The sequence below is a fragment of the Haplochromis burtoni genome, unplaced genomic scaffold (assembly GCF_018398535.1).
Source record: "Haplochromis burtoni strain Fernald_Lab_line unplaced genomic scaffold, NCSU_Asbu1 Contig_23, whole genome shotgun sequence".
Taxonomy (NCBI): domain Eukaryota; kingdom Metazoa; phylum Chordata; class Actinopteri; order Cichliformes; family Cichlidae; genus Haplochromis; species Haplochromis burtoni.
In genome coordinates, this window is record NW_024582384.1 from 1,946,322 (window position 1) to 1,971,855 (window position 25,534).

General features: G+C 41.0%; 1 protein-coding gene across 5 annotated transcripts in view; it reads right to left on the minus strand.

The window, feature by feature from the left end:
• garnl3 (GTPase activating Rap/RanGAP domain like 3) overlaps positions 1-16,406 on the minus strand; it is a 78,499-nt gene extending 62,093 nt beyond the window's left edge. For 4 of the 5 annotated variants that reach the window (XM_014332079.2, XM_005917229.3, XM_005917231.3 and 1 more), the window contains exon 1: positions 15,798-16,406. In XM_014332079.2, the coding sequence (XP_014187565.1) occupies positions 15,798-15,895 (98 nt within the window). In that variant the 5' untranslated portion in view covers positions 15,896-16,406. The remainder of the gene's footprint in view (positions 1-15,797) is intronic. The other variant, XM_005917228.3, reaches the window with a different exon arrangement.
• Positions 16,407-25,534: the final 9,128 nt, after the last annotated feature.

A 25,534-nucleotide genomic window follows, 5' to 3' on the forward strand; every position in this document is an offset into this window, starting at 1 on the left:
TAGCGCAGCTACAGCCTGTGTCTCAAGCTCAGCCCACACACACACACACACACACACACACACACACACACACACACACAAAACATGAAAGACTGCAGGAATGCTCGGCTCAGGCTACATGGCACTCAGCTGCTCATCAATTTTTAATCAGCAGAAACCCCCCTCTGTGACATGCCATGCTACAGGAAAACACCTAAAGCTACCAACACACATGGCATTTTGTCTTGTTCGTTCTCTGGATGTGATAACCTTTATAAATAGCTCATGTTGAAATGCAGCTGTAATCTGCCACAGCCTGAAGCTTCAAAAACAAAATAAAAGAAGGAAAAAAAACCCTTTTAAACAAGACTGGAGTTCGTGTATGTAGTTTTCTGAGGTCAGGATTGAGTTACAATGAGCCAACCTGAGATAGCTCAACACCCCTAAGCTCTAATTAGAGCCCAGGGGCCAATAACTCGCACAAAGAGGCAGTCATACAAGTTACATAAACACAGCTCTGTCACACCCTCCCACTGTCACACCATATCGTGCACTGGCGTCCGTGGCCTTTGCATAAAGGGTTTATTCTTTTAACGGATGCTTATGAAGTTATTCTTTAACAAGGGAAGTGAGAACAGGGATAGACTTCCTCTTCGCAGATCAGTCTGCTAATACGGCAGAGGGGGGTGGGGTTGGAGGGCGGGCATCCTGAATGCATAACAAAACGGGCTGAGAAGAAACACTACAGTAAGTGTAATGTAACAACAGCCTGCTTGAGGTGATGAATATAATGCACAGCTTACGTACAAAGTTAAATAATACAGGACATGAATCCACCAAAATATTGCCTTTATTTTAGTTTGTGCAGTTCTAATAAGTTTGACACAGCCTGCACTCTTTTAGGCCGCTTGCTTCTAGTCTTCAGGAAGAGTTCTACTTGAAGGATATTCAAAGCTCTTCTTTGGATCTCAGCTGCCTTTTATTCCATTCTTTGTAAAGGTGACACCACACTGCTTCAATAATGTTGCGATGCAGGCTCTGGGATGGGGCCGATCCATAACTGATAGTGTTCCACTCTATGATGTTCTATTCAGGTATGCTTTTACTTCTTTTGGGATCATTGTTATGCTGAAAAATGAAGCTGTTGCCAATAAGATGCTTTCTAGACAGTATTGCACGTTGGATCAGACAGGAACACACCATCCTGTAGTGTTCATATTTCCATCAGCTTTGCAAGAGCTCCAACACCACTGGCTGAAATGCAGCCCCACACCATGACCGTGGTCTACAGATGGCTGCAGACAATCACTGTTGTACCTTTCTCCTGACTGTCAACTCAATGTTGATGATCAAAAATGTATTTGATTGCCTATTGTTATTGATTTTCAGTCCAGTTCTTGTGTAACTTGGCAAGCCTCAGCCTTTTCTATCTTTTCTACCCTTCTATTGAGACAATTTCTGATGAGGTTTCTATGAATAGTAGATGAATCAACAGGTCATTTACTAAAGTCCCTAAAGACAAAATTTAAAATGGTCAGTGTTAAATGGCTTTGCAGTCAATTTGAAAGGTTGCCTCCTACCCGCAAGGCAAACTGTCCAATTCATTTGCAACTGGAAATTGATTAGCATAAGCAAAGAAAATTAAACATAATTACTGGACTATTTTTTTTCTAGCTGCAAAGAGTTGCTGCAATGTTTAAATTATAGCTGCTTTATGTTGCAGAGCTTCAATTTAAAAAAATCTACTAAGCTTTGTCTTCAGGACTTCAGCAGAAAGTTAAAAATCAATGTTTAGAATTTGTTTTTTTAACTCTTGTATGTGTGCAGGACGCGGCAGTAGTGGACTTTCTCAGGCTCTTTGTTCCCCAGACGACTGGAACTTTAAAGATCAGATTGTATATGTAGGCGTAAGCATTACAGTGTGTGGATTTACAGTCCATGTGTCAATGCCAGTTAGGCTGAGGTGCAGAGGTACACTAATTGTTTATTCACTTGCAGGGTGAGCCACGGCAGTTGAAGCACATGACGCTAGCTACAAGGTGGGGATCAAGAGCTCTTGACTCAATAGTGCGATAATCCCCTTGAGCTCCACCGCCCTCTCTCTGGACAGCTGCCACTCAGGCCCTGCAGTCTCACGATCTAAGCCACGGCACTTTTCCCACACATAGGATAAACGAGGCTTGTCTGAAAGTGTATAATATACAGTGATGGCTACATCACATGAAATCCAGTGGGAGTATCTTCTATAAATAAATTGGTATGGATGAAAATGAGCGAAAAATGTAAACACTGCAGACAATAATATGCAAAAGTGGACGGCATGCACAGTGGGGTTATTATCTGTCATGTACGCGACATGCAAATGAAAACACCTGCCGTGATGTCACTTCTTTGATGAGCCGCTGCTTGTGGATAATGTGTAACCTGCAAGAGGAACCAGTCATTAAAGATGGCTCCATTTGATAGTGCTGTGTGATGCTGCAGAATTTGGAATACATCTGATACCAAGTAAATACAGTACTGCCAATACCAATATACAAGTTGCCTTTGGCAGTTTAAAGTAAGGGAGAGCAGTGTGTCATGATTTATGAGTTGATCATAAATTTGCAAGTCATGAGCACATTTTAATGTCCATCACATCACAGTGATTTATACTTTCCACAATAATTAGAACACACAACAAAACACACCTTCCAGTTTTTCACCTATTCTAAAAGTGCGTTATTTTTTTTGAAAACCTGGAATGTAAATGTGCCCGTTTTTCAAACACTTTGGATAAGCTTCTATTGTTAGAATATGACTGGCTGTGAAAAAAACAAAAACTAGGCGATACAGGTAAGTAAGTAAGTAAATAAAACTTTATTTATATAGCAACTTTCTAGATAAAAGATCACAAAGTGCTTCACACAAGGATAACAAACAAAACAGACCACAGTTAACAAAATGCAATTCTAAAAAGATGAGTTTTTAGTTGGTTTTTGAAAGAAGCTACTGAGTCCAGAGATCTTATGCTCAGTGGGAGAGAGTTCCACAGGTGACACGTAGACGTTTTTCATAGTGAAAAATGTTTTTTTTCCCACAAAGTATCAATCCTATCATGCTAGTATCAATCCAGTACCAATGTTAGCATCAATACTATCGATATTTGGATCGTTCTGCCCACCTCTATTCCCTTTCATTATTGCAAGTTTGAGCGATTATAATGATTTCCACACTGGAAGAGGAGCTTGAAGTAGCTTGGACTGTGCAGGTTTTTATCAATGGTGTAAATGAACTACTGTAAATGCTTTTCCAAAAGTTGATTCTGTTCATCTGGACGTAGCGTTTTGTGGGAGAAACGTTTCGTCACTCATCCAAGATGGCAAAAGATGTACCCTTAGGCCCCCTCCTCGATTCAGAGATGGTCGTTCCCTTTTCACGTAAATGGTGTCCTTGACTCCGCGCTCAAACCAGCGTTCCTCCCTGTCCAGGATGTGTACATCCTCATCCTTGGAAGAGTGTCCACTGGCCTGTAGGTGTAAATAGACTGCAGAGTCCTGGCCCGACGAGGTGGCTCTTCTGTGTCTCGTTGGGTCTCGTTTCAGGGGCTCATAAGTATTTTCATCACTGAGTAGTGACAAAATTTTCTCATGATAGTCTTTCTGTTTTAGCAATACTGTGCACCTAGCCTTGTCTGCCGGAAGGATGATGTTGTTGTCATCACTAAGTGATGTGAGTGCCTTCCTCTCCTCCATGGTGATGTTGGATGCTGGGGGCTTTGCATTGCTGAGACAGGCCGAAACTTTCGTCCGCAGTTGCCCTGCTTCCACTTCTGCAATATTGTTGTTACGAATTGCTGTTTCTGTGGCTGTGATCAGCTCCACTAGGGGGATTTGTCTCGGTCTGACAGCAAAATTCAACCCTTTAGCAATTGATCAGTGGTCTTTGATCAGTGGGTTTTGGTCAGTGGTTGTTGATCAATGGTCATGAGAATTTGCATAATTAAGATTAAGGAACTGACCTCCCAGTGGGCTGGTTTCAGTAATTATGCAAATGTACTGTTTATAAGATTTGGGGAAACCTGCAGTCAGCTGAGACTGAAGAAGTCACTTGGATGAGTGACGAAACGTTTCTCCCACAAAACGTTACGTCAAGATGAACAGAATCAACTTTCTGGAGATTTACTTTCTTGGATGATTGAGAATGCATCAAGATACTGTAAATGCTTGCTACTTATAGTCCAGCTTCATCATCAGGTTTGTGTATTGTGCATGTTGCTGCACAACATTTACATTACAGTTAGAGTTGCTTAGGTACCTATCAGAGAAGGAAGCATGTCAAAATGCAGTGACTTTAGGACAATGAAAGAGTCGTTCCCTAACTGAGATTATGAGTTCCAGTAGCCCACTATATTTATATTTCCCCTTTCATAAATTTTTCCAATGCTTCACACACACACACACACACACACACACACACACACACACACACACACACACACACACACACACGATTTGGATTCAGGCCTTGGCTTCTCTGTTCTTAGTGCATCTCAAATGCCAGCCGGTCACCATGTGGCCTCAGTGAAATGCCACTATGTCAGGCTGTGTCGATTGATGATGGCAGTCATGTTAAATGTAATCAGGTGAATTAACCTTTTGCCTGTGACGCTCAGACCGGTCCTGGACACCTCTGTGCCCTTGGCACTTTAGCTACATGTGCATGTGAATGTCTGCTTTTGTATTTTTTTGTTTAATGCCAAAACTGTGTTTCAGACCTGTTCACTACCAAATAACACTGGCACTAACAACAAGAGCCAAAAGCTTTATTACCCTCAGATTTATGGGAAAATGTATGGAAACGCATGATATAGCAACACCACTCGAAAAAGAGAGAACATAACTGCTTGACAAAATGCAGAGGGCTGGCCCACAAGAAACATATCGTTATTAAAAAGTGCCATATCCACAGTTACAAACTTACAATAGAGAAATAATATTAACTTTCTAAATAAAGTGCTACCGAGAAATGAGAATTCCTATGTCTTCAAACATGTAATGTACCCACGCTTACAGTATGACCGTTTCAAGCAACAGGAGTCAATGCAAGAGAGCAAAATATAATAGACTATGCCCAGTGTCCAAAGTGACAGATTTAGTGACAGCTGATATTGGAACCACTTTGATTTTCTAGTTTATAATGACTGAATCTAATATGTTTCCCTTTGTAACAAAAATATGTCTCTATTACCATAAACACTGTTAGGAATTTGAACCTTGAAATCAAAGAAAAACATCTTATTCCATAATTTCCTTATTGGATATTTGTTGTTGCTTTTAGGCTCATGAGAGGTACGGAGCTCCTGACACACCGTGTAGATGAGTGCACTGCTTGAATGCAGAACAGACATGAGATAAATTCAGCTTTTTTCACGAAAATAAACCCGGTGAAGTTGATGCCTGATATGAAACCCTGGGCGGACTCTTCCTGGTGTCCTCACAGATATCACTGCTTTTTAATGTACATCCTCCTCCTAGTGGAGAGACGTGATATCAAACATGCTGCTCAACGTGAATTTGAACTCATCTTCACATAATGTGAGCAGTTGTAAAATCTCACATTGTGAGAGGTGTGTGCCTGTGTGTGACTCTGAATTCTTCAATCCTTCTCTTTTCAGCCTATATCATGCAGCCATATGGTCCCACTGTTTTTACAGGGAGAGTCTGCCCTCTTGTGGTTTTAGCTTTTATCACAGTTGAATGAGAAGGAAAACTGCACAATCACCAAGTATTAGTTCTTGGTGGCACGAATTCTGTGAGATGTAGGAAATATTATTAGCAAGTCCGCAGATATTGCAGCTGCACATTACTGCTGTGTTACTACATCCCAAAGGAGTTGTGATAGACTCGAATCGGAGACAGAAGCCACTGAAGTCCACTTAACTCTTTGTCATGTTCATAAGAGCCATTTCAGACAACTTACATCATCATACTGCGGGCAACCTTTGGAAGATGCGCACGGTCAGCTGCAATATTCAAATAAGCTTTGGCCTTTAAAGTAAACTGAGTGGGAACAGCAACTGTTTACACAAGCCAGGTTGGGTCCATGAATTCATGCTGTTGAAGCCAAATTTTCTGAGCCTACCATCTTCAGCCTCAGCAGAAACTGAGTTTGATCTGACTGTCTGTTTGCTGTGTCTTAGAGAGCCTGTGTCCACTGTAGTTTCACATTTCTGTTTTTGGTTGACAACAATGGAGCCCAACATCATTTTCTTCTGTTCATGTGAGGTGTTTTGCATTCTGACATAATCTGTGGTTTCACAGCTGTTGTGTCCGATTCACACATTATTCTCTGAACCATGCACAACTACTGCTCGTTTGCAACATGAGGATTAAACTCCAGAAACTGTCTTGCTTGGAGATCAGCAGTTTCAAGAACACTAAAGCCACGATCAAAGTCACTGAGTTTACATTTTGTCCCCACCCTGATGTTTGTCTTTCTGAGAATACATGACTTCTGACTTTAATCTTGAACTTTTTAATCAGAATATAGCATCAAGTCAATTAAACTCGTAGGATTTGTGGATTAGTTTCAGCTGCTTTGGTGTTAATGAAATTAACAACAGGTGCAATAGAGCAGCAACAATGAGACAACAAATTGTGCTGAAAGCACAGGTAGAGGTGGAGGCCACTGACATTTTTTTCCTCCTCATCTTTTCTGACTGTTTTGTCACTAGTTTTTCATTTGGGTCAGTATCATTACTGGTAGCGATACCTGGATCCTACAGAGGTTGCAGGAAGTAGTCCAACACCTCCAGGATGGCACATCAATATGCACCATTGCTAGAAGGTTTGCTGTGTCCCCGCAGCAGCCTGAGCTTTTCACAGATGAGAGCAGGTTTGCCCCGATGCTACCTGTAACACCATTCAGCATGGCTGGTTTGGTGGCTGGTCAGTGATGGTGTAGGGAGGCATATCCATGGAGGGACACACAGCATGTCCTGATGTTGTCAGGAAACTACTGAGCACCATTTTTCATACCATTAATTTTCATTTTTATTAAATGGCATCATTTCATTTGTAACGCATTACCCAGTCGCCAATAGTGTAGATATCCAGCATGTTTTTTAGATTTAGATCTGATATGTTTACAAAGTGTTCCTTCCATTTTTTTTTTAGCATTGCACATTTGCATGTACTTGATTTCATAGTTTAGTGAGGCTGCAACGACTCATCACAGTAATCGATGACGCCTGTGTATAAACATTTGTACTCAGTTTCTTGTTATCAGAATTAACTATATTAACATGAGTCTCTTAACTTTCCAACTAATGCAAACATCACACCAAAGGTCATTTTAAAAAATGTGGTTACCAGACAAAAAAAGTATGAAAGCCTAATTTTCTTATTTTTCAACAGGTTATCTCAATTTAAAAGCATTAAACAGTCCCACTTACTTTAACCTCCTCTTGCCTTGGGCCATATCATTGCTGTCTCAACTTCCTCAAAGGGTGTTCCCACACTAAAATGCAACAGTATATCACTTCCGTTCCTCATTTGAAAAAGAAAACCGGTTATGACACATGAGGTGCTAAAGCCTAAAATTTCTCAGAGGGGGTCTTAAAGACTCTGTGTCGGACATCTCGGCAACAATAGTGATGCACTGTTGGGAAAATGCATCTGTGAGTATGCACCTGTGTTTGTGTAAACCAACATGCATGCTTTCTTTATCCAAAACAACACAGGAGAAATAGCATCATGCAATGCAATCTGTACGCAACTGCAGTATGAGACCTATAGTGGGGTGGAGTGGGGGGTTTGCGACAACTCCTTTGAGCAGTTTTCTGAAATACAAGCTCAAATTTAAGTGAGTTTATTTCAGCTTTGCCTTCGCAACCTCTGCATGCCCTTATTTTTCTACAAGTGCATTTAAACTGCACTTCCATCTCCTTCTTTCTTACATGTCTTGTTCTGTTGCTCACCCGCTAACCAAGAAGTGGTTTTGGCTGGCCTCCTAAAAAAACCGCAGGGTAAAAATGTCCAACAGTAACCCTTCACACGCTCCATTTCTCACACCATCTCTCCTGGATAACTTTTTAAGGATGACCACGATACAGCTGGTGGGTGAGAAACAGCATATGTTGTATACTCACAGCTTTTCTATATGTGCAGACTTCCTTTCAACTTTCAAACATTTACTTTCACTTTGAAAGTGACCTTGCTATAAAGGCAGTTTGTAATACTTTGCGAAAAAAAAATAAAACGCTCCCCAGATTATGAGTCTTGTGTGCATGTGGCTTGCGGCTGAGCTTGAGGTGGCCACATCTCAACCAATACCCGGCTTTAAGTACAATTCGCTCTATGCTTGGTCTTATTCCGGCCAACTATAATGGGAAATGTTTTCCACTCCAAGCTTTCCTGGAGCAGTGCACAGCGCATTTTAATGTGTAGGTATGTGTCTAAAAAACCCTAAATGGAAGCAGATGTTTTAGTCAAAAGAATAAAAGTTTACATGGGGTTGTAATCAAGTGAGGGACTTTTCTTTCGTTTTCAGCTTCTTTTTTTTTCTTCTTCGTAGTAATTTGAGTCTATTTTACTGTCAAAATGAGCCTGGTGCGCTGCATCGTGCGCATGGCTGAACTGAGCTGGCTTGTGCTGAGCTATGCAGCCACATATGGGAGCGATTACAGTCCAGTGTTTATCAGACCTTGCTGAGAGACCGACTGTGTGGCTGAGCAGAGCAGAACCAGCCGTGTGCACATGATTTCAGTTCCCAGCCTACAACCTTGTAGGGGAAATCAGACAAGTAATACAATACAGCAAAACAGCGTGCGATCGGCACTCCTGGGAGCAGAAACTGAAATAACTGGTTAGTTTACCAGTTGGATAATTCATTTATAGGAAATGTATGCACGGTCATTTCCATACTATAGTTAAAAAACAGGGAAGGTGCCAAAATTCAAAGCCTCAAAGTGTGTTGACAGATCTGCTGCATATGTGAAAACAGTTGTAAAAAGCTGCTCGTGTCTCCAGAGGGAGCTGTGTGAACTTGGAAATGTAATATAAAAAAACAACAAAAACAAATCAAGGGATGTGGATTCACCCATGAGTGAAAGCAACTGTAAAATTGTTTTAGAAAAAAAAGTACGTATATATAATTTTACATGTCAAAACACGTCTTATTGTCATGCAAGTATTTCCAAATGTTTGGAGCCATGCCTGATTTCTTTTTATTTTGCAGGAAAATGGGAAAATGGTGCACTGACTTATTGAAACATATGCAAGAATTTATGGGAATGCAGTATATAAAGGCCAAAACAGAGTCTGTACATCATGCTGATAACGATTTCAACCAAAAGTCATTTTTACTCAATTTTGTGTGTAATTTGACACATCTCAGGCTTTTCTTTCTGTTTCCTTTACTTAAAAATGGCTTCTAGACAGCTAAGCATATGTCAAAGTATTTTGTGATGAAGCTACAGTGAACAATAGATTGATCAACTGAAAGCCCAGACACATCTCTCAGACACCTGTCAAACACTGTTATCAGTGGTGCTTCTTGTAGATTCAACTGCAGAAATGGGAAAAATTGTGTGTTTTTGTGACAGACGTCTGCTAACAAAGTGCTTAAAGATATGACTTAAAACTGGTTCTTTGCCTAGTTGTCAAAAAGCACAACATAGTCCATCCCCTGGATTTTTATACTCATTCATCAGTCAGTGTTACGTGATTTAAAAAGAAAACAAACATTTCCCTGAAGATAAACAGTTACAAGAAGTCGACTGACAATGCATGAAAAAACAACCAATGTCTAAAGAAAAACTTTGAGAGACTGAGATAAAGACTGGAAAACTATTGCTTAAGACCTCTTTAAAAATGACAAGAAAATCTCCTTGGAAGCAAAGTATGAAGAAATTAAGGGTGGCTCAACACTTTTGCACAATACTGTAGAGTGTAAATATGAAACCTTTGCATATGGGTAAGAAGGAAGTATGTTTAGCTGAACTCTAAGATACACTCCTTATCTGTTAGTAAATGTATCTGCAGCAGTTAATTTGCATTGGGAGTAATGTTTTGATGAACCTGAAGAATGTATGAAATAAGAACCTTTATTGCACTCTTGTAAACTGGCTGTAAATGTAAAATCTCAACCATATTAAGATAGTAACTTGAAATGATCACACTGGATTCCTTTCGCATTTTAAATACGTCTCTTATTAAATTTGTCAACATTAGTTTCCTCCATTAACCACAAACACCTTAGGTTAAACAGGATTTTGGATATTTTCTTTAGCTGCTAGCTTTCTGGACATGTGATGAAAATAGAGGAAGGGAGCCAATGACAGAGGAGGTGTCTGATCAAAAGGTCAACAAAATGACTTTGACCCACAGATTAAGAAACCACAGGCTGCTTACTGTTTAAAACCACAATCAACATTGCTTTGTTTTAAAAATCTGTGACAATAAAGGCCCATTAAACCGCGAAAGGTTAAGAGACTGAACCTAAACAAACCATAAACATGGCTCTGTCACATGACTCTGACAGATAGATCGGGTGAATGATAATATCGGTGTATTAAAGGTTTATGTCAGAATTAAATGCTCTTCTTTATTTATTTTAGAAAACTGAACATAGTGGTTTCCCAGGGATCTGGGAGCAAGCTGGGGAGGGGGACATCTGGGCATCTCCGCATAGAGACGCGCCCTGGACCTCAAACTGAGAACAAGGAGACCATATTTAAAATGTTGTTGTGAGTCATTAAAAACAAAATCATCGGCTTTAGTTGTTTGATTTGCAGGACATAAACAATCCTAGTTACAGTTAACCTTTAATGCATTAAATTCCAACTGTCTACACCGCTCCTGCGCTCATCTTTCAATGCAAACACATACTGTGCCGAACAAGGTTTACATCTGTGCGAGAGAACGTCCACAGTATGCAAAGCAGAGGAGTACCTTAAGTCAGCAAAAATGTCAAATGGTCCACCCAACCAGCCTCCCCCTCCTCCTGCTGGGTGCGTTATGACAGACTGTAAAGCAGGGGGAGACCCCAGTAAGCCAGCCTATCACAGCCACTTTCAGTCTGCATGAGAGTGCATCAGCATTGCCTCTGCACATAAACAGAAGGTTGGTGTATTGAAAGGTCTAAAAACAACCTACAGGAAAGCATCTAACATTTGAAGTGTATGTTCTTCATTTGCATTGAGCTTTGAAGCCTACTATAAAAAGTTCACCAGGAAACCACAAAAGGACAAACCCAAATATATGTTTCCTTCTTTTTTTTCTTCTTAAAGATACATATGCTCACCACTCCCACTCCAGTTCAGTTACGAAGCGCACGGAGAGCAGCGGATTTCGGCTTCTCCTAGATTCGGTCTTTAGGCAATGTGATGCGCAGCAAGCTACGGCAACCCCCCACCCCCACTTCACACACACACACACACACACACACACACCTCTAGACACAAAACACTGTGGGTTTGGCAACAGGCAAGGTTAATGACGACACTGACAGCACTTCAAAGCGCGTGTGCTCGAATAACCACTCAAGTGAGAAGTTCAAGGCAAGTGAGGATGAAAGGGCGTGCGACTAACATTGTGTAAGAGTTTCACAGCTCACAGGCCACCACAGAGATCTACTGTATTTGCACAGGTGAAGTTGGTACTGCACTGTTAGTCTAATGAGTGAATAGAGGCATACACAGGCAGATAAGCCAACAGAAAAGTGATTGATGAACAGCACAAAACAACTAACCCATGCTGTGAAAACCTAATCTTCCCCTGCCTATAATGCAAACAGACTTCTTATCTTGAACTGGTCTGTGTTACAAAATTAAACCATAGTAATCTATTTTTTTTACTCACATGTTGTTCTCTGTTGGTCTCTGTTAGTCTCCCTTGCAGTAATATGCAGCTACCACTTAAATAAACTATAGCTTCTTGATGAGGGATTGATAAGTGAAACCCCCCCCCCCAAAAAATTCTACACAGCGAAGTTTCCCCTGAGTTTTTGATTCAGGCTTCATCAGGGGACGTCTTCTTCCCTGTGGTCTCTTTGTTTTTCATCTTTGTGCTTACTACTAGCAATGAGTGCTCACACAGTTCTCTTTGTCTCTCTTGCACTATTTCCTGAAGTTGCGATTGTTCTGCCAGTTCGTGGTCAGAGTCGAGCCAGCTCTTTCTTGGCTCCTTGAAGTGACACCTAGCCTAATCTCGCTGAGGCACAATTAGCCAATGCTGGTGGGGAGTGCTCTGAGACAAACCAGAGCCAAGAGTTTAGTGACAGGCGGACTTGACAAACAGACGTGTTGCGATTGTTTTGGAAAACAATGGAAAACGACTGTAATTAGGTAAGGATTTGTTATTCCTGGAGGATATCCAGACTCTCCCTCTGTCAGGCTCAAAGCTCCAGGGCAAAGACAATGCTTTCTATGTACTTGCTTTGAGTGTATGCACAAGCATAATTAACCTCATATTTCTTAAAACATACTCCAGAGATTAGCAGAGCATTTCTAGAACACTGCCAGTCTCAGGCTGGATCCAAACAGATTCAGCAGAACTGGAGATAGTCTTTGTTTCCCTTCTTTTTTTCAGAGAAGCACCCTTTCTGTGAAAACCTGGTACCCGTGTTGTCCGGGAGTCTATGCCAGCTAACACTGGATGAACAGGGCACACCTTAAACAGCCCGCCAGTCTATCACTGGGCTTCACGTCCACAGTTTGCACATATGTCCAAGTTAGTTTAACCAGTTCGACTAACTAGCAACGCCCCAACCAGTCACAGGAGATTGCCCAGACCTTCATGATGACACATGGCAGTGCTAAGAACTGCAAAGGTACAAGACCCAATGATGCTTTTAAAATCTTCCTTCGTAAATATTGACTGGCAGGAAGTCCTCGAGGCTACAGCTTCAAAATTCCTCCAAAGGCTATAAGTCAGCAGACTTGGGTTCCCAAATTAGTTACTGTACATTTCATTGCTGAACTGGAGAATTGAGAGCATTATGCTTATAGCCAATGTAGGCTTGAGCCACAAGGCACAGAGGTCCATGATAGGCTATGGAGCCTAGATAGACCAGAGTGTAAAATTGGCTGACTTCCCCTTCAGAGTCCAGACACCTTCAGACATGTGCACAACTGTACTTGATGCACAGAAATACACACACCAGCTGAACCACCTGCATCCCTCACCGAATAAATCGAGAGCAGCAGAGGAAAATGGCCCTGTAATTGGTTTCAGTGGTCCATCTAAGTATTGCAGCTACATGCTGTCAGTGAGAATATCCGCCAACTGGTGTTCCGCTGACTTTGTTAGATAAGGCTTAGTCATGATGAAGCAGTGTCCAGATCACAGTTGGAAATATTAATGGGATGTGGCATGTTTATACCAGAGTGTATTAACTCCAGCAGCTTAGCACCGATCACGACAGCTTTACACCGTTAACTGAGCTTTTGGACTTGTTGTGAAATGACGACACGATTGACTGACCATTTGTAGCAGAACATCGTGGGGACTTTCATGCTTTCAGACATTTGATAAATGTCACATTGAAATTTGGGAAATTACGATCTTCATCTTTCATCGCTTTTTTTTCTCCCGCTTTTCAGATTTATGGGCCAAGCAACGAATGAATCAACTGAGAAAATAATAACACGATCAAATGATCACAACAGAATCATTAGCTGGTGCCCTAAGGAACTCCTTTCAAATGCTGCAAGATGTTTCCCACTGTCTGCAGCCCGAAGGAGAAAATGTCTAGATAATGCTGCTTCATAATAGAGTTTGCTAACATACATGTAGAACAACTCAGCCAGTTTGTGTGAGAGAGCGCAAGCCCGATCCTGCCTGTGACAGCATGTTTCTAACGTACAGCATGTGTGCTTAAGAAGTGGTCACAATGTGTCACATCTGTACGGTCAGATGTGACACTCTGCACTGCCTCTCTGCAGTGCAATGAATTATACACAGACTTCTCAGCAGAAGCCTCTCACTTGAGTGTCTTCCATATCCACCCCTCCACCTCTCAGTACAGCAGAGAATCTATTTCCCCACGCAGTCCCACTTTAGGCCTGCCTCTGATTGATTGTCTGTTAAACTGCTAGTGTCTGAGAGACAGAGTGCCAGGAAGCTTTACAGTGTGACTCTGGGTCCAGCGCAGAACAGCATAGAAATGGAAGAAGCTCATTCACTGCACGAGATAGGTCTGGCTCATTAGAAGGGATGTGTAATTTGAATGTAAGTGGACACAAAACTAGCCAAATTTCAACCCACATATGCATGCTGTGTGCAAAACATGGCTCTGTTGCCATAAGTCAGATGTGCAGTCAGATATTTAGCCATCTCCCTGACAGAAGTCTCACCATCAATAGACACACTGGGACAAAGTTATAAGCCATAAGAGCAATGAAGCGAGATCTGTGAGTAATCTTGCACTTGTGTACACCTCCACAGCTCGTCTGAAATGGCAGGAAATCGGAGTGAAGGTAGGAGTAGTCAAGATGATATGACCACAGTGATAAAACATGATTCCTAACAATTCATCATTAATATGGAAATCAATCATAGGAATCCCTTTTTAAATATGTATATTTATTTGCATTTCCAAGCCTCACATTGTGGTAGATAATGGAAAATCAAACACAGATCAAACGGGGGATTCATTAAATCTTAATATCAGTCTGTGCTCTGTCTCTAGGAAAACGAACAGATGAGTTTTTAATGAACAAAATGTGACTTGGCTCAATATTGCACAGACACAGCACTGTGACTGAGTACCTGCAGGTTATACTGCCACACTATTGGACCTAAAAGCTCAGAATTGTGAGCCTTCCATTTATATATAAATATGCGTTTTGCTTTATACACCAAACAATTAACAGAGAAAGTTACCTTAGTTAAAACGACCACCTAACAGATCTGCTGTCACAAGTTCTCAACAAACACTCCCTGGCATGGAAGTATAGTCAACAAAAAAGCGATTATGTAAAGAGGAAGGGACTGGTGTGACATCAGTAAAGTGAGTCTTTTAAGTAAAACTGCAGCTTAGTTGCCCTGACCAAGGTACCCAAACCATTTGATGAATGATGTTGCAGCAGATAAACCACAGTAGGAGGTTGCCACAGGAAGCCACACGTTCAAGCACCAGCGGGAGGTTAAACCCAGCTGTACCACACAGCCAAGTCATATTAGCTCCGCAGCCTGTGGTCTATTTGTCACCAAGGCCCTCCCCGCCTTCACCTGTTTGGATGTCTGAACTCACAGGTGCCTCCTGGCATAACACTACCGCATGTGATCAAATACCTGCTACGTGGATTTGTTTGTATTCTACAATGCATGTTGGTGGGCTGCACGATCAGCACCTGAATCGGGCTCTAAAATCACCAAAGACCGCGTCCTGCAGCTGGGCAGCTCTGTCAATAATGCAGAGTCAGGCGCAGACAAAAAGAGCCCGTGCGTAACGCATCCTTCCACGGTCCGATAAGAAACGTGAACGCACGGTGCTGAGATGGAAACGATATGATGGCCCCCAAAATGCATCTTTTCATTTGAAACAGAGGTTAAAACCTGTCATGTTTATGAATGTACGGTCTTTTTGGATCAACAATGCTTGTTTTTCCTTTCTCGGGGAATCCCTCTGCTCATCAATTCGCGCGCACACGCCAGATCCCGGTTAAATCCCCGATCCACAAGGTGAAACATAGATCGGAAACTAAGTGCCAGCTCTTGTCACGAGAGTGCAGCTCCAGTGGGATACTCTGGCCATTTCTTTTTGATCGCCCTCATGTCCCAGACAGAAATGAAATCGCCCACCGTTAAGAAAAAATAGAAAAGAGGACCTACCTGGAAATCTCGAAGCTGCAACCCTTCCGAAGGAGCAAGGCTCTTTTCCGCATGATGCCTTTGTCTTTCCCAAGATACACATTTTTTTCTGAATTCATGGGTGCTGGGCAAACAGGTAGACTCGGGGAAACCGCGGCGCTTAAGAGAAAAAAAAAAAGAAAATGTCCAATATCGAGCAATGGACTGCGAGAGGCGGAAGAGAGAGAGAGAGCGAGGGGGGAAAGGGAAAAACGGGGTAGAAAAAAGGCTCTGTTGACGCTCAGTTCACCTCAGTGGAGCAAGGAAAGTGGGCTTGCAGACTTTCCTCTCCTCAGGCTAGACAAAAGACTGCCCGCTGAACGCTTTCAGAGATGCATGTTGCCGGGGCTGGTTTCACTTCATTCGCGCTTATTGGAGCAGGCTGTAGCGGGGCTGCTGCAGTCGTCACCCTGAGCGGACTGCGCTGAGGAGTCTCCGTCGCTCCAGAGATCCCGATCCTGTTATCCACTAATGTGGAGCTCACAGCGCTCCTTCAGCTTCAGCCCAGCACTGAGTGGCTGCTCGTCAGTGACCTCATAAAACCCGACGGAGAGAGCGAGAAAGAGGGAGAGAGAGTAAAGAGTGAGCGAGAATTGAGTCAAATGAAGTTATTTGCGCGTGAGAAAGGAAGATAAATTGATGAAGTGAGAGTTGAACCGCGAACGTGATTTATACTCGTGTTGTATCTTAGTAAAGGAAAACTGAGAGCACTCTCCACCAAACATGTAGGAGACTGATGTGCTGAGTTTTGGACTGGCTCAGTAACACATGTTCGTGAATTTGCTGCACAAGGGCATAAACATTTGATGGTTGCCAGCAGCACAGATTTGTTTTTGTTTTGTTTTTTCAAACATGTGCAGACAAAGGTTTTATCTGCTGGTTTGATTTTCTTCTTTTTAATAGTTTTTTTGTTTTTCACTAATAAGTTTTATAAATAAAAATGTCTTAAATGGCTTAAACTCATTGAAGGGTTTAAGGGTGGGCAATTTGAGTTTTGCTGTTAAGATGCAAATGTGTTAAACTTGGAGTAAGAGCGCTAATATGTTCTGGTCTGTAGCAGCTATAGGTTGACTGAAGAACAGCAGTCACTTCAAGAATGAACATTTGTTCTTAGTGAGAGTGAGGGCACTTTCACATAGAACCTGCATGTTCTATGTGAAATTGTGGACATTTCACTCAACCTAACTATTGAGGGGACACAGGAGTTATTTGGAAGTTTATTGTCTTGTGGATATGTGGTAGATGCTAGCAGCTCTGACAACAAGACACTATTTAATACCCTGAGAATGACAGCAGACTGGTCCCGCTGTGCTTTTGTTTCTGCTGTTGTCTAAATTAGACTTGCGATAAAGCAGTCATAAAAAAAAATCAGTCAAAACAATACTAATGCATCTGTTTTGTTGAAAAGAGCAGTGCCGTCTGTGAAAGAAAAGATCACAGAATCTGAAACTAAAAGTTAGAATATGAATGTATGATCTAATACCTAGGTATTAAAACATACCCCTGATCATTTTAATACATGCTGTCACATGCATCTGTCCAATCATCCATCCTGACACTAAGTGGGTTCCAGGTCGCCCTGACAACAGTCAATGCTGGGACATCCTTCTCCCTGGCCACCTCCAGCAGCTCTTCTAAAGCAACACCAAGGCAGAACCAAGCCAAGCAAAGCAGAGTAATCTATCCAGCATGTCCCAAAGGCTCCTCCTGGTAGAACATGCCTGGGACACCTCTCCTAGGTGGCACCCATCCAATAAAATGCCCAAACCACCTCCTCTGGCTTCTTTCAGTGTGGAGGAGTAGAGGCTGTCCTCGGAGCTCCTCCCTAATGACCGAGCTCCTTACCCCATCTGTAAGGCTGCGGCAACTGGACTTACAATTGTATTACTTTTATCTCATATTTGCCAGTGTTAGTAATATACTTTGATTTTCACTTTTATTACTCATCCTTACTGATGTCGCTATTACTGTATTTTGCATTATCCTGTAATTGCGACCACAGCTGCTGATGAGCAAACAAGATTAAGTAAACATTACATTCAGTATATATATTTCAAATGGGGTTTTTTTTGTTTGCTTTTTAAGTTTACTTTTTACTGAGTGTGGGCTTTTAATGAACAGTATCCAAAAAAAAGTCCACTAAAAGTAGACTGGGATTTAATCTTGTGCTTTAGATTATTGTTCCTGTCTAAAGATCACATTTTATCAACTTCTTTGGCACATTTTTAGAAGCATTTTAAAATTCACAGAACTGAAGCTGTATTTAAGAAAAGAAAAAAACTTTGTGTATCGAAGCCCAGCCCTGTAGATAACATGGAAAAGGCTACAAAGGTAATTCATCCAAAAGCTTTCTGGTTGTACTCTTTTCTTTGGTCCAGTTTTTTCATGAAGGTTCAAGTTGTCAAAACAATAAGTGGAAATTGTCACAAATTGAGCTTTTTAAAAAAAAAAAAAGTCCACACATTAACAAAAATATATTTTCATTATATTTAATTATAAGAGCTAACACATGGAGTCTGTTCATACAATCCCCTGAGGCTTGTGCCTGTATCTCGGTTAAATGATTTACAAATCCTTCGCTTCTGGTTATATTTACATTTCATTTGCCTCATTTACACTACAATGTATGACAGAAATACAAAAGGGGGACTTTCGTAAGACATGTAAATCTTGTAGATTTAAAAACGAAGTATAAATATTAACTGTTACGTTTTTGATTTTTTAAAATACGAGTGTACAAAAATTTCAAGGTTTGAAGAAAGAAAGTGAGCTTATTTAACTAAAGCTTGTTCTTTATCCAGTGGTAGAATTTGTTTTTTGTTTGTTTGTTTTTTTCATTTTTCCTTGTATGTTCGTACCTTTAAGTAACTCAGACGACTGGCTATCAGGCTTAGTCCCCACCAGTGTTGGTCAAGTTACTTGAAAAAAGTAATCAGTAACTAATTACTGATTACTCCCCCCAAAAAGTAATCCCGTTACTTTACTGATTACTTATTTTCAAAAGTAATTCATTACTTAGTTACTTAGTTACTTTTTAAAAACACGATTTACAACCTGAAGAGGTGATAAAGCGATAGATCTTTCAGCCCAATTCTACTTTTTCTGCATAATCCATCATACAAAATGTAATCAAATGGAAAAGTCTCTTTTTAAAACTTGTTTTATTAGTTTTAATCTTTTAACTTTATGCATCAAGCAAAAATTTAATTATATGCAACATTCTCTGACTGGAAGAAATTTGTTTAAATTTAAACCTATTTTCTGCACATTCCAGCACATAATTTTTTTTTTGTGTTTACACTCAGTCTTTCAAATAGATGCAAGTAAAACACAGCAGAAAATAAATAAAGTCAAAGACTCAGCGGTCCTGTTGCTCTATTTTCACCTGTAAAGCAGGAGTGGGGTAGGCGGAGGTTTACCCTGGTGCAGGTGTGCCGCGGTCAGTGGAAGAATCCGCGAGTTTCTCTGTGAGTTTCCCATTACGTCGTAGCTACTCGGTGCTTGCTTGGAAGTTTAGGGGGTTTTTTTCGCTGTAAAAAGAAGTTTTCTTCCCACGCACAATGGACGTTAATGTTTTTGTCACTTTTTATGGAATCAAACTCAAAGTAAGGTCAGTACTTCCACACTTTAAACGCTGCACGCTCATACTCTCTCCTGCACTCGATATATTATCCATTGTTGATCTGCACACAGCTGTTGTCACGAACGTCACACTCACTTACCTCACTGTCATGAGGCATTCTCGCAAAAAAAAAATCATGGTTTTAGTAACGCAGAAACGCAGCGTTCCTACGGGAAAGTAACGGTAATCTAATTACCGTTTTTGCAATAGTAATCCCTTACTTTACTCGTTACTTGAAAAAAGTAATCGGATTACAGTAACGTGTTACAAAGTAACGCGTTACTGCCCATCTCTGGTCCTGACCAAATCAGGTGCCACTCACTCAAATCGCTCCCAGCTGCCTGAGTAAATTCCTCCTTGATGCCCAAAATCAAATGATCCACAAAGAACACAGAGTAGGAGAGGATAAGACGGAAGAAGGTCTCTGCAGTCAGCAAGAACCAGCAGTCAGAAAGTAACTAAAACTTCTGACCTGGTGCAAAAACCCAGAGAGAATGAACAAGAGATTAAGTACTTTTGGCATGTCTCTCTTTTCAGAAGTCAGAGACTATAAACCTGACAGAATCCAGGCCCAGAAGAAGCAACCTAAAAATTTTCATGTGGTCTCCAAAAAAGATCTCATGCCATTCAATACAGAGCGGGGAAACTGGTGGTTTTTAAGGCAGGAGGAGAAGGTGGCAGCCTAGTTTAACTATGAAAACAAGGAAAGACCTGACTTCCATGAATAAAAGGACAATATTATTGCCTGATTAAAATTTTAACACATAGCTCTTGAAACAGAGTTTCTGGAGAATTACCAGTAATAGAAATCAAGTCTCTGAGAGCGGAGAGGTCAAATCAAAATCAGGGATTTGCATTGCATGAAACACAAGCTGGAAGAAAAAGATGTGAGCTTGAAGAGACCTCAGGAACTGCTACAGGACAGCAGAGAGAAAAAGAGAAGAGCTGCAAACATCCAAGTGATCGTTTTAGTGCACGTTGGTCACTCTCCTAATTCTAAAATCTTTAGTTGCTATTTCACAAGATGAGTAAAATCTCAATCTATGACATCATTGGTCACTGGCCTTTATCCAGAAACCTCACATTCGACACCCTGCTGGTACACCTGCCAAGTCTGAAGCTGATTGGTTGACCGGCTGTAGAGAAAGAAAAAGAACAGATGGACACAGACACATACAGAGATTTCAGAAGTTATTGGAGCGATGACTCGGTGGATTAGCAGCTTGTTCTTGTGTCACATTCTGTCTGCAGCAGACGAATTAATGAATGTATGTTTGCTTTTTGTCTTTCCAGAATCTTGCCCAACTGTCCAGCGAGCAGAAGGCCAAGACAAAAAAGGCAACCAAAGAGGCTGAAAAGATGACAAATTCTTCTTGCACCCTCTCAGCCATCTTCCTCTATCCAGTATTACCTTTTAGCTTTCCTTCTAACCGCACCTGCCACTTTCATAACCTTTTACCCTCCTAGCCTTTCCTTCAGGACCTTAACCTCTATGTTCTCTGATACTCTTATTTCTCTTCAATCTTATTACCAACCCCCCAAAAAGAACACATCCATTTATCCCCCGCCCCTCCACCTCTGCTTTTTGCCTCTTCAGCCATACCACTTTCCCTATTCAGCCACCCCACCAAACCCTACTAACCCCCTTCACAGCCCTTTATGTAAGAACTGATGTGAAACATAATGCAGTTGCAATACTAGAGAGAAAAAAGATGCTGTTGAAAAACAGTTATTAAGAATTAGAACCCAAATGGATCTATTACAGACATCTTAAAAAGGATGTCTGCATAAAAGTGGAAAATGAAATCAGGAAAGCTAAAATGAAGCATAGGAAAAATGCATTAGAGCAGTGGACCTCTTGGAGCCACCTAGGAAAGTTTAAAATAATGGCCTTGTTGAATCAATCTGCAAAGGAAACAAAACTAATCTATTTTGTGCTTAAAAAGGTCTGAGTTCACTGATAATGTCTCCACGCATAAATGTATATCTCCGAATGTGTCACAGCCCTATTGGGAGGGCGAGAACAAGGAAGGGAGCTGGCCCTGATGCTGTCTGTAGGTGTACGCTGTGCTGTTGTGGGTCAGATTAATACAATTTGTCTGAACATTTGCAGATTTGTTCCAAGCTTGGCCAGAAACAGACCTAGAAAATTCTGGACTTCTTGAGAAAGCTGCTGTCTACTGAAAATCTTCTGCGCTGTTGTCTTGTCCTCAGAATGTGAAGTCAGAGCGTGGTTATGCTCCGTCTTTTTAAAATGAGGTCACGGTGACATCCAAACAAACAAGCAAACAAAAACAAAACATCAATTTTAAGAAAAGTAATGATAAACCAAATCATAGATTGATAAATAATGAGGATATTTGAACTGTTGACATATAATAATAATAATACGGACTGTGTTTGAGTTCACACAAAGTCTGTAGCGTTTCCTAACAGCTGTATATGCAGTCTACTTCAAATTTAGAAGGTATGCTGTGAACCCACGTAAGGCCAATGTCAGTTATTTGTCAAGTCATCTGAATGAAGCATGGACTTATAACATTAGTATTAGCACTCACCTCGCTACTACTAATAAGCAGCTCAAGCTAAAAGCAAATTAATTTACCCGTGCTTCACCTGTCCATCAGATTTCATGAAATTCAGCCCTGCGGCATTTGTGTAACGTTTCCTGACTGAGAGAGAAATGACACTGAACACAAACCTCCATGGTGAATGAAATACACACTGCAAGTAATGGCACTTTACACCTACTTCCTCTGATTATGTTACGTCTTAGCTGATATTGAAAAACGCATCTCTTTTTCAATACCAACCGACGTTATGTCATGTGACCTGACTGAAGGGTTGTAAAACTGACCAGGTAAAAACAGAGAAATCCACTTGTTATGAGATATTTTGAGCAGTAGGGGAATTTTTTTTACTAATCAGCTGCTGTATGCAATTCCCCAAAGGATTAGTTCATTTATCCAGCCATCTGTCTTTTATTTTATTAAGTTGTCAATGTTTATTCATGAAAAATAATCTGTGAGCAAGTATTTTTGGCGTTTTAAATGTAAAAAGTAAGAACTACGGGTCATAAATAGCAGCCGATAACTACAATCATTCAGTTTAACTTTTCATCTGGAAGACATTACATTATAACTGGAAATGGAGCAGTACAGTCACCTGTTGGCTGCATGGTTCACTTTCTTATTCCAGTAAAAGGAAAAGTAAGCTGAATCCCCACGAAAATATGTACACACACACACACACACAGACACAGCATGTCCAATTTGTCAACCCACTGTTTAGATGGGGAATTCTCACAACGTGACTCACAGCTGCGTTCAAAGAAAGACTCGTCCATGTTTGTGTGATCGGAAGGGGCTTCAGTTTTGTTACTCAAACCTTCTGAGTTACTGTGAATCAGTAGTTTTCCCATTTAAAGGTGGTAAGAGACACCTTTAAATAGCTCATTTGTTGGTGTTTGTGGTATTCTGCAGACTGTGACCTTACAAAGACGTTTTGTTATCGTAGGAAGATATAAAATTCCATGTCCAATTGGACCCCTAATGTTACGCTGTCGAATAGACTGTTGAGTCGATAAAATGCAAACATTCAAGGTGAATGTTTGCATTCAGATGTGAGGGAGAGAGAGATTACGCCGTCTGTAAGTGGTTCATTTTTGTGTTCACTGAACAGATGCAGATAACGCTGCGAGGAACAGAAAGTCATCAGCTCTGCAGCAGGATGTAACGAAAATCTAAACATGTTTTGGCCTTTTCCAAATCCTGTGCTGCTGTGGACCGCAGCGAGGAATAAAAATAAGGAAAGTAGTTTTTAAAAAAGAAGCTTAAGTCGTATTTTTTAAAGTAGGTTTGCTTACCTGTGCTTTATGACAAACTGCTTGTTGGCTGTTTCAGACACACTGAGATTAGCATTTGTTTGAATAAATATCAATGGCCTCTTGAAGTCCAGTAGTAGTTCTACTTTTTGCCTCTTACTCCTGTGGGAAAGATCTGACTGCGTAGTGATGAATCCCTCTGTAAAGTGCATTCACATTTTAGCTCTTAACAGTTATTTGAAGTCCGACAGGTATAGCACACTGACCTTTGCAGAGCTTTTGTTGTTGTTATTAAAGACAGAAAATCAAAAAAGACTCAAGGCACTGAAGGGATTTCCTAACAAAGCTAACCCCTGGCTTCTATTGTTTCCCGCATGCCAAGGTTTCTGACCCAAATTCAGGACTACAAGGCAGATGAAATGGTCTGAATGCCAGTTTAAACAGAAACAATGTGAAAAGAATATCACCTTAATCAACACAGACAATACACGAGTCACTGGGAGCATGGCTTATGAGCTGTAGTCAGCCTTCGGCTCGGATTATGGCTCCTTCTCTACAACCAGACAAACCACTGACCTCTACAGTCATTCCAATCATACAATGGCAACGTAATTCTGAAAGTAGCCTTGATTAGTCAGCAAGAGACAGAGTGCTTCAACAACAGGAATAGAATATGTAACTGTAATAGCAAGGCTGAAGGGCCCAAAAGCAGGCATAAGCATATGCACACCTTCAATAGACAGATGCAGACAGGAAACAAAAGGAAGACAGCATTGTATCTACACACAGAGAGCTAATCAAGGGAAACATACAGGTGCAGACGATCAAGCTAATGAAACAACGTACCAGAGTCTCAACAGTACTGTATTTGTCAGGATCTTTGTTATCCATAATAATATCTACATTTAGTTTTGTCTGAACGGTTAGGTAAAAGGAAAAGGTTTCTGTCGATTCCATTAATTACATTTGTGTAGTTGAAATAAATAATTTCTGATATCCCCTCCTATTGCTTCTAATGTTGTAATGCAGTGATTGAGAGAGAAAAGTGCAATCTGGCAACATGAATATTGGACCCGCGTCCATATTTCTTTACCTTGTGCCTCAGCTGCCTGTATATTGACTAATTCATCGTGTCTTGCTGACTTGAGCAATAAAGAAACCAGGGGTGGGGGTTGCTGCAACGTGTTGCCAAAGCACAACAGAGGTGAGTCTATCAATGACACAGAGTCCAGTGCCAGCAGAAACAGCATCCCGAACCTAAACTGCCATGTGGTGAAATCAAGCAGAACGATGCCAAAATTGGCATCATTGCCAGGGTTTAAGAGGCTAGGTGGCTGCATGGTGGTTGGCAGCAGGGACACGTCGGCAGCCTGTCGTCCCCCAGAGGAGACTCATTGAGCAATGTGGAGAGATGAGATGAGGAGGAACAAACAAATGTCTGAGCACCACGCTTTATATGCGACTGAGAGGCTGTTATTTAACACCGAATCTGACTTTAATGACTCCATCACGCTTTGAATCTTGAACAGAAGGATGTATTGTGGGATTGTTTTCAACAGTTTCGACATGTGACCCCTCGAAATTAAATAATGGAGCTACTGTGACCCCAATGACCTCTGTGCAATCCATAAAAGATGTGAAATGTAACGCTGACGATCACCATTATGCCACTATGCGAGGCGTTGCATGTCACCTTTTCTCTATAGTTGCACTTTCCTGTAAAAAAAGGGGGGTCAAAAGCGAGTTTTTCCTTCCCATTGTAGTCAAAGGGTTTGCTCATTGGGGGTTTCTCTGTGTTATTGTAGGGTCTTTACCTTACATTATAAAGCACAATATAAAGCACCTTGTGGCACGCTAAATAACTAATCTGTTTAAGTTAATTACAGTTTTATGCACATTTACTATGATATCTGTTTTGAATCCAGTTTTGCAGAGACAGCACACAAACTACAGGGCAGAAGTTATCATCTTACCCCAAAGTTATATGCATCCAAAAACATAAAAGCATTCACACATCAGCCATGGCTTATGAAAGCAAGTCAGTCGGAGACTAGTTTCCACTAGAAACTAACACGGACACAGCAGATCTGATAAACAGTACGCATGCATCTTCATTCTGCATGTTTACACCATAATTAAATGTGTCAAATAATAATATTTTCCAATCTGGAGAAGAGAATTGTCCTCCAGAGCATAACAGTAATTGCGCCTCTCTCATTCCAATTGGGTGCTATGTGAAAATTGCCTTTCCACCGGAGCTGAGATGATGGTACT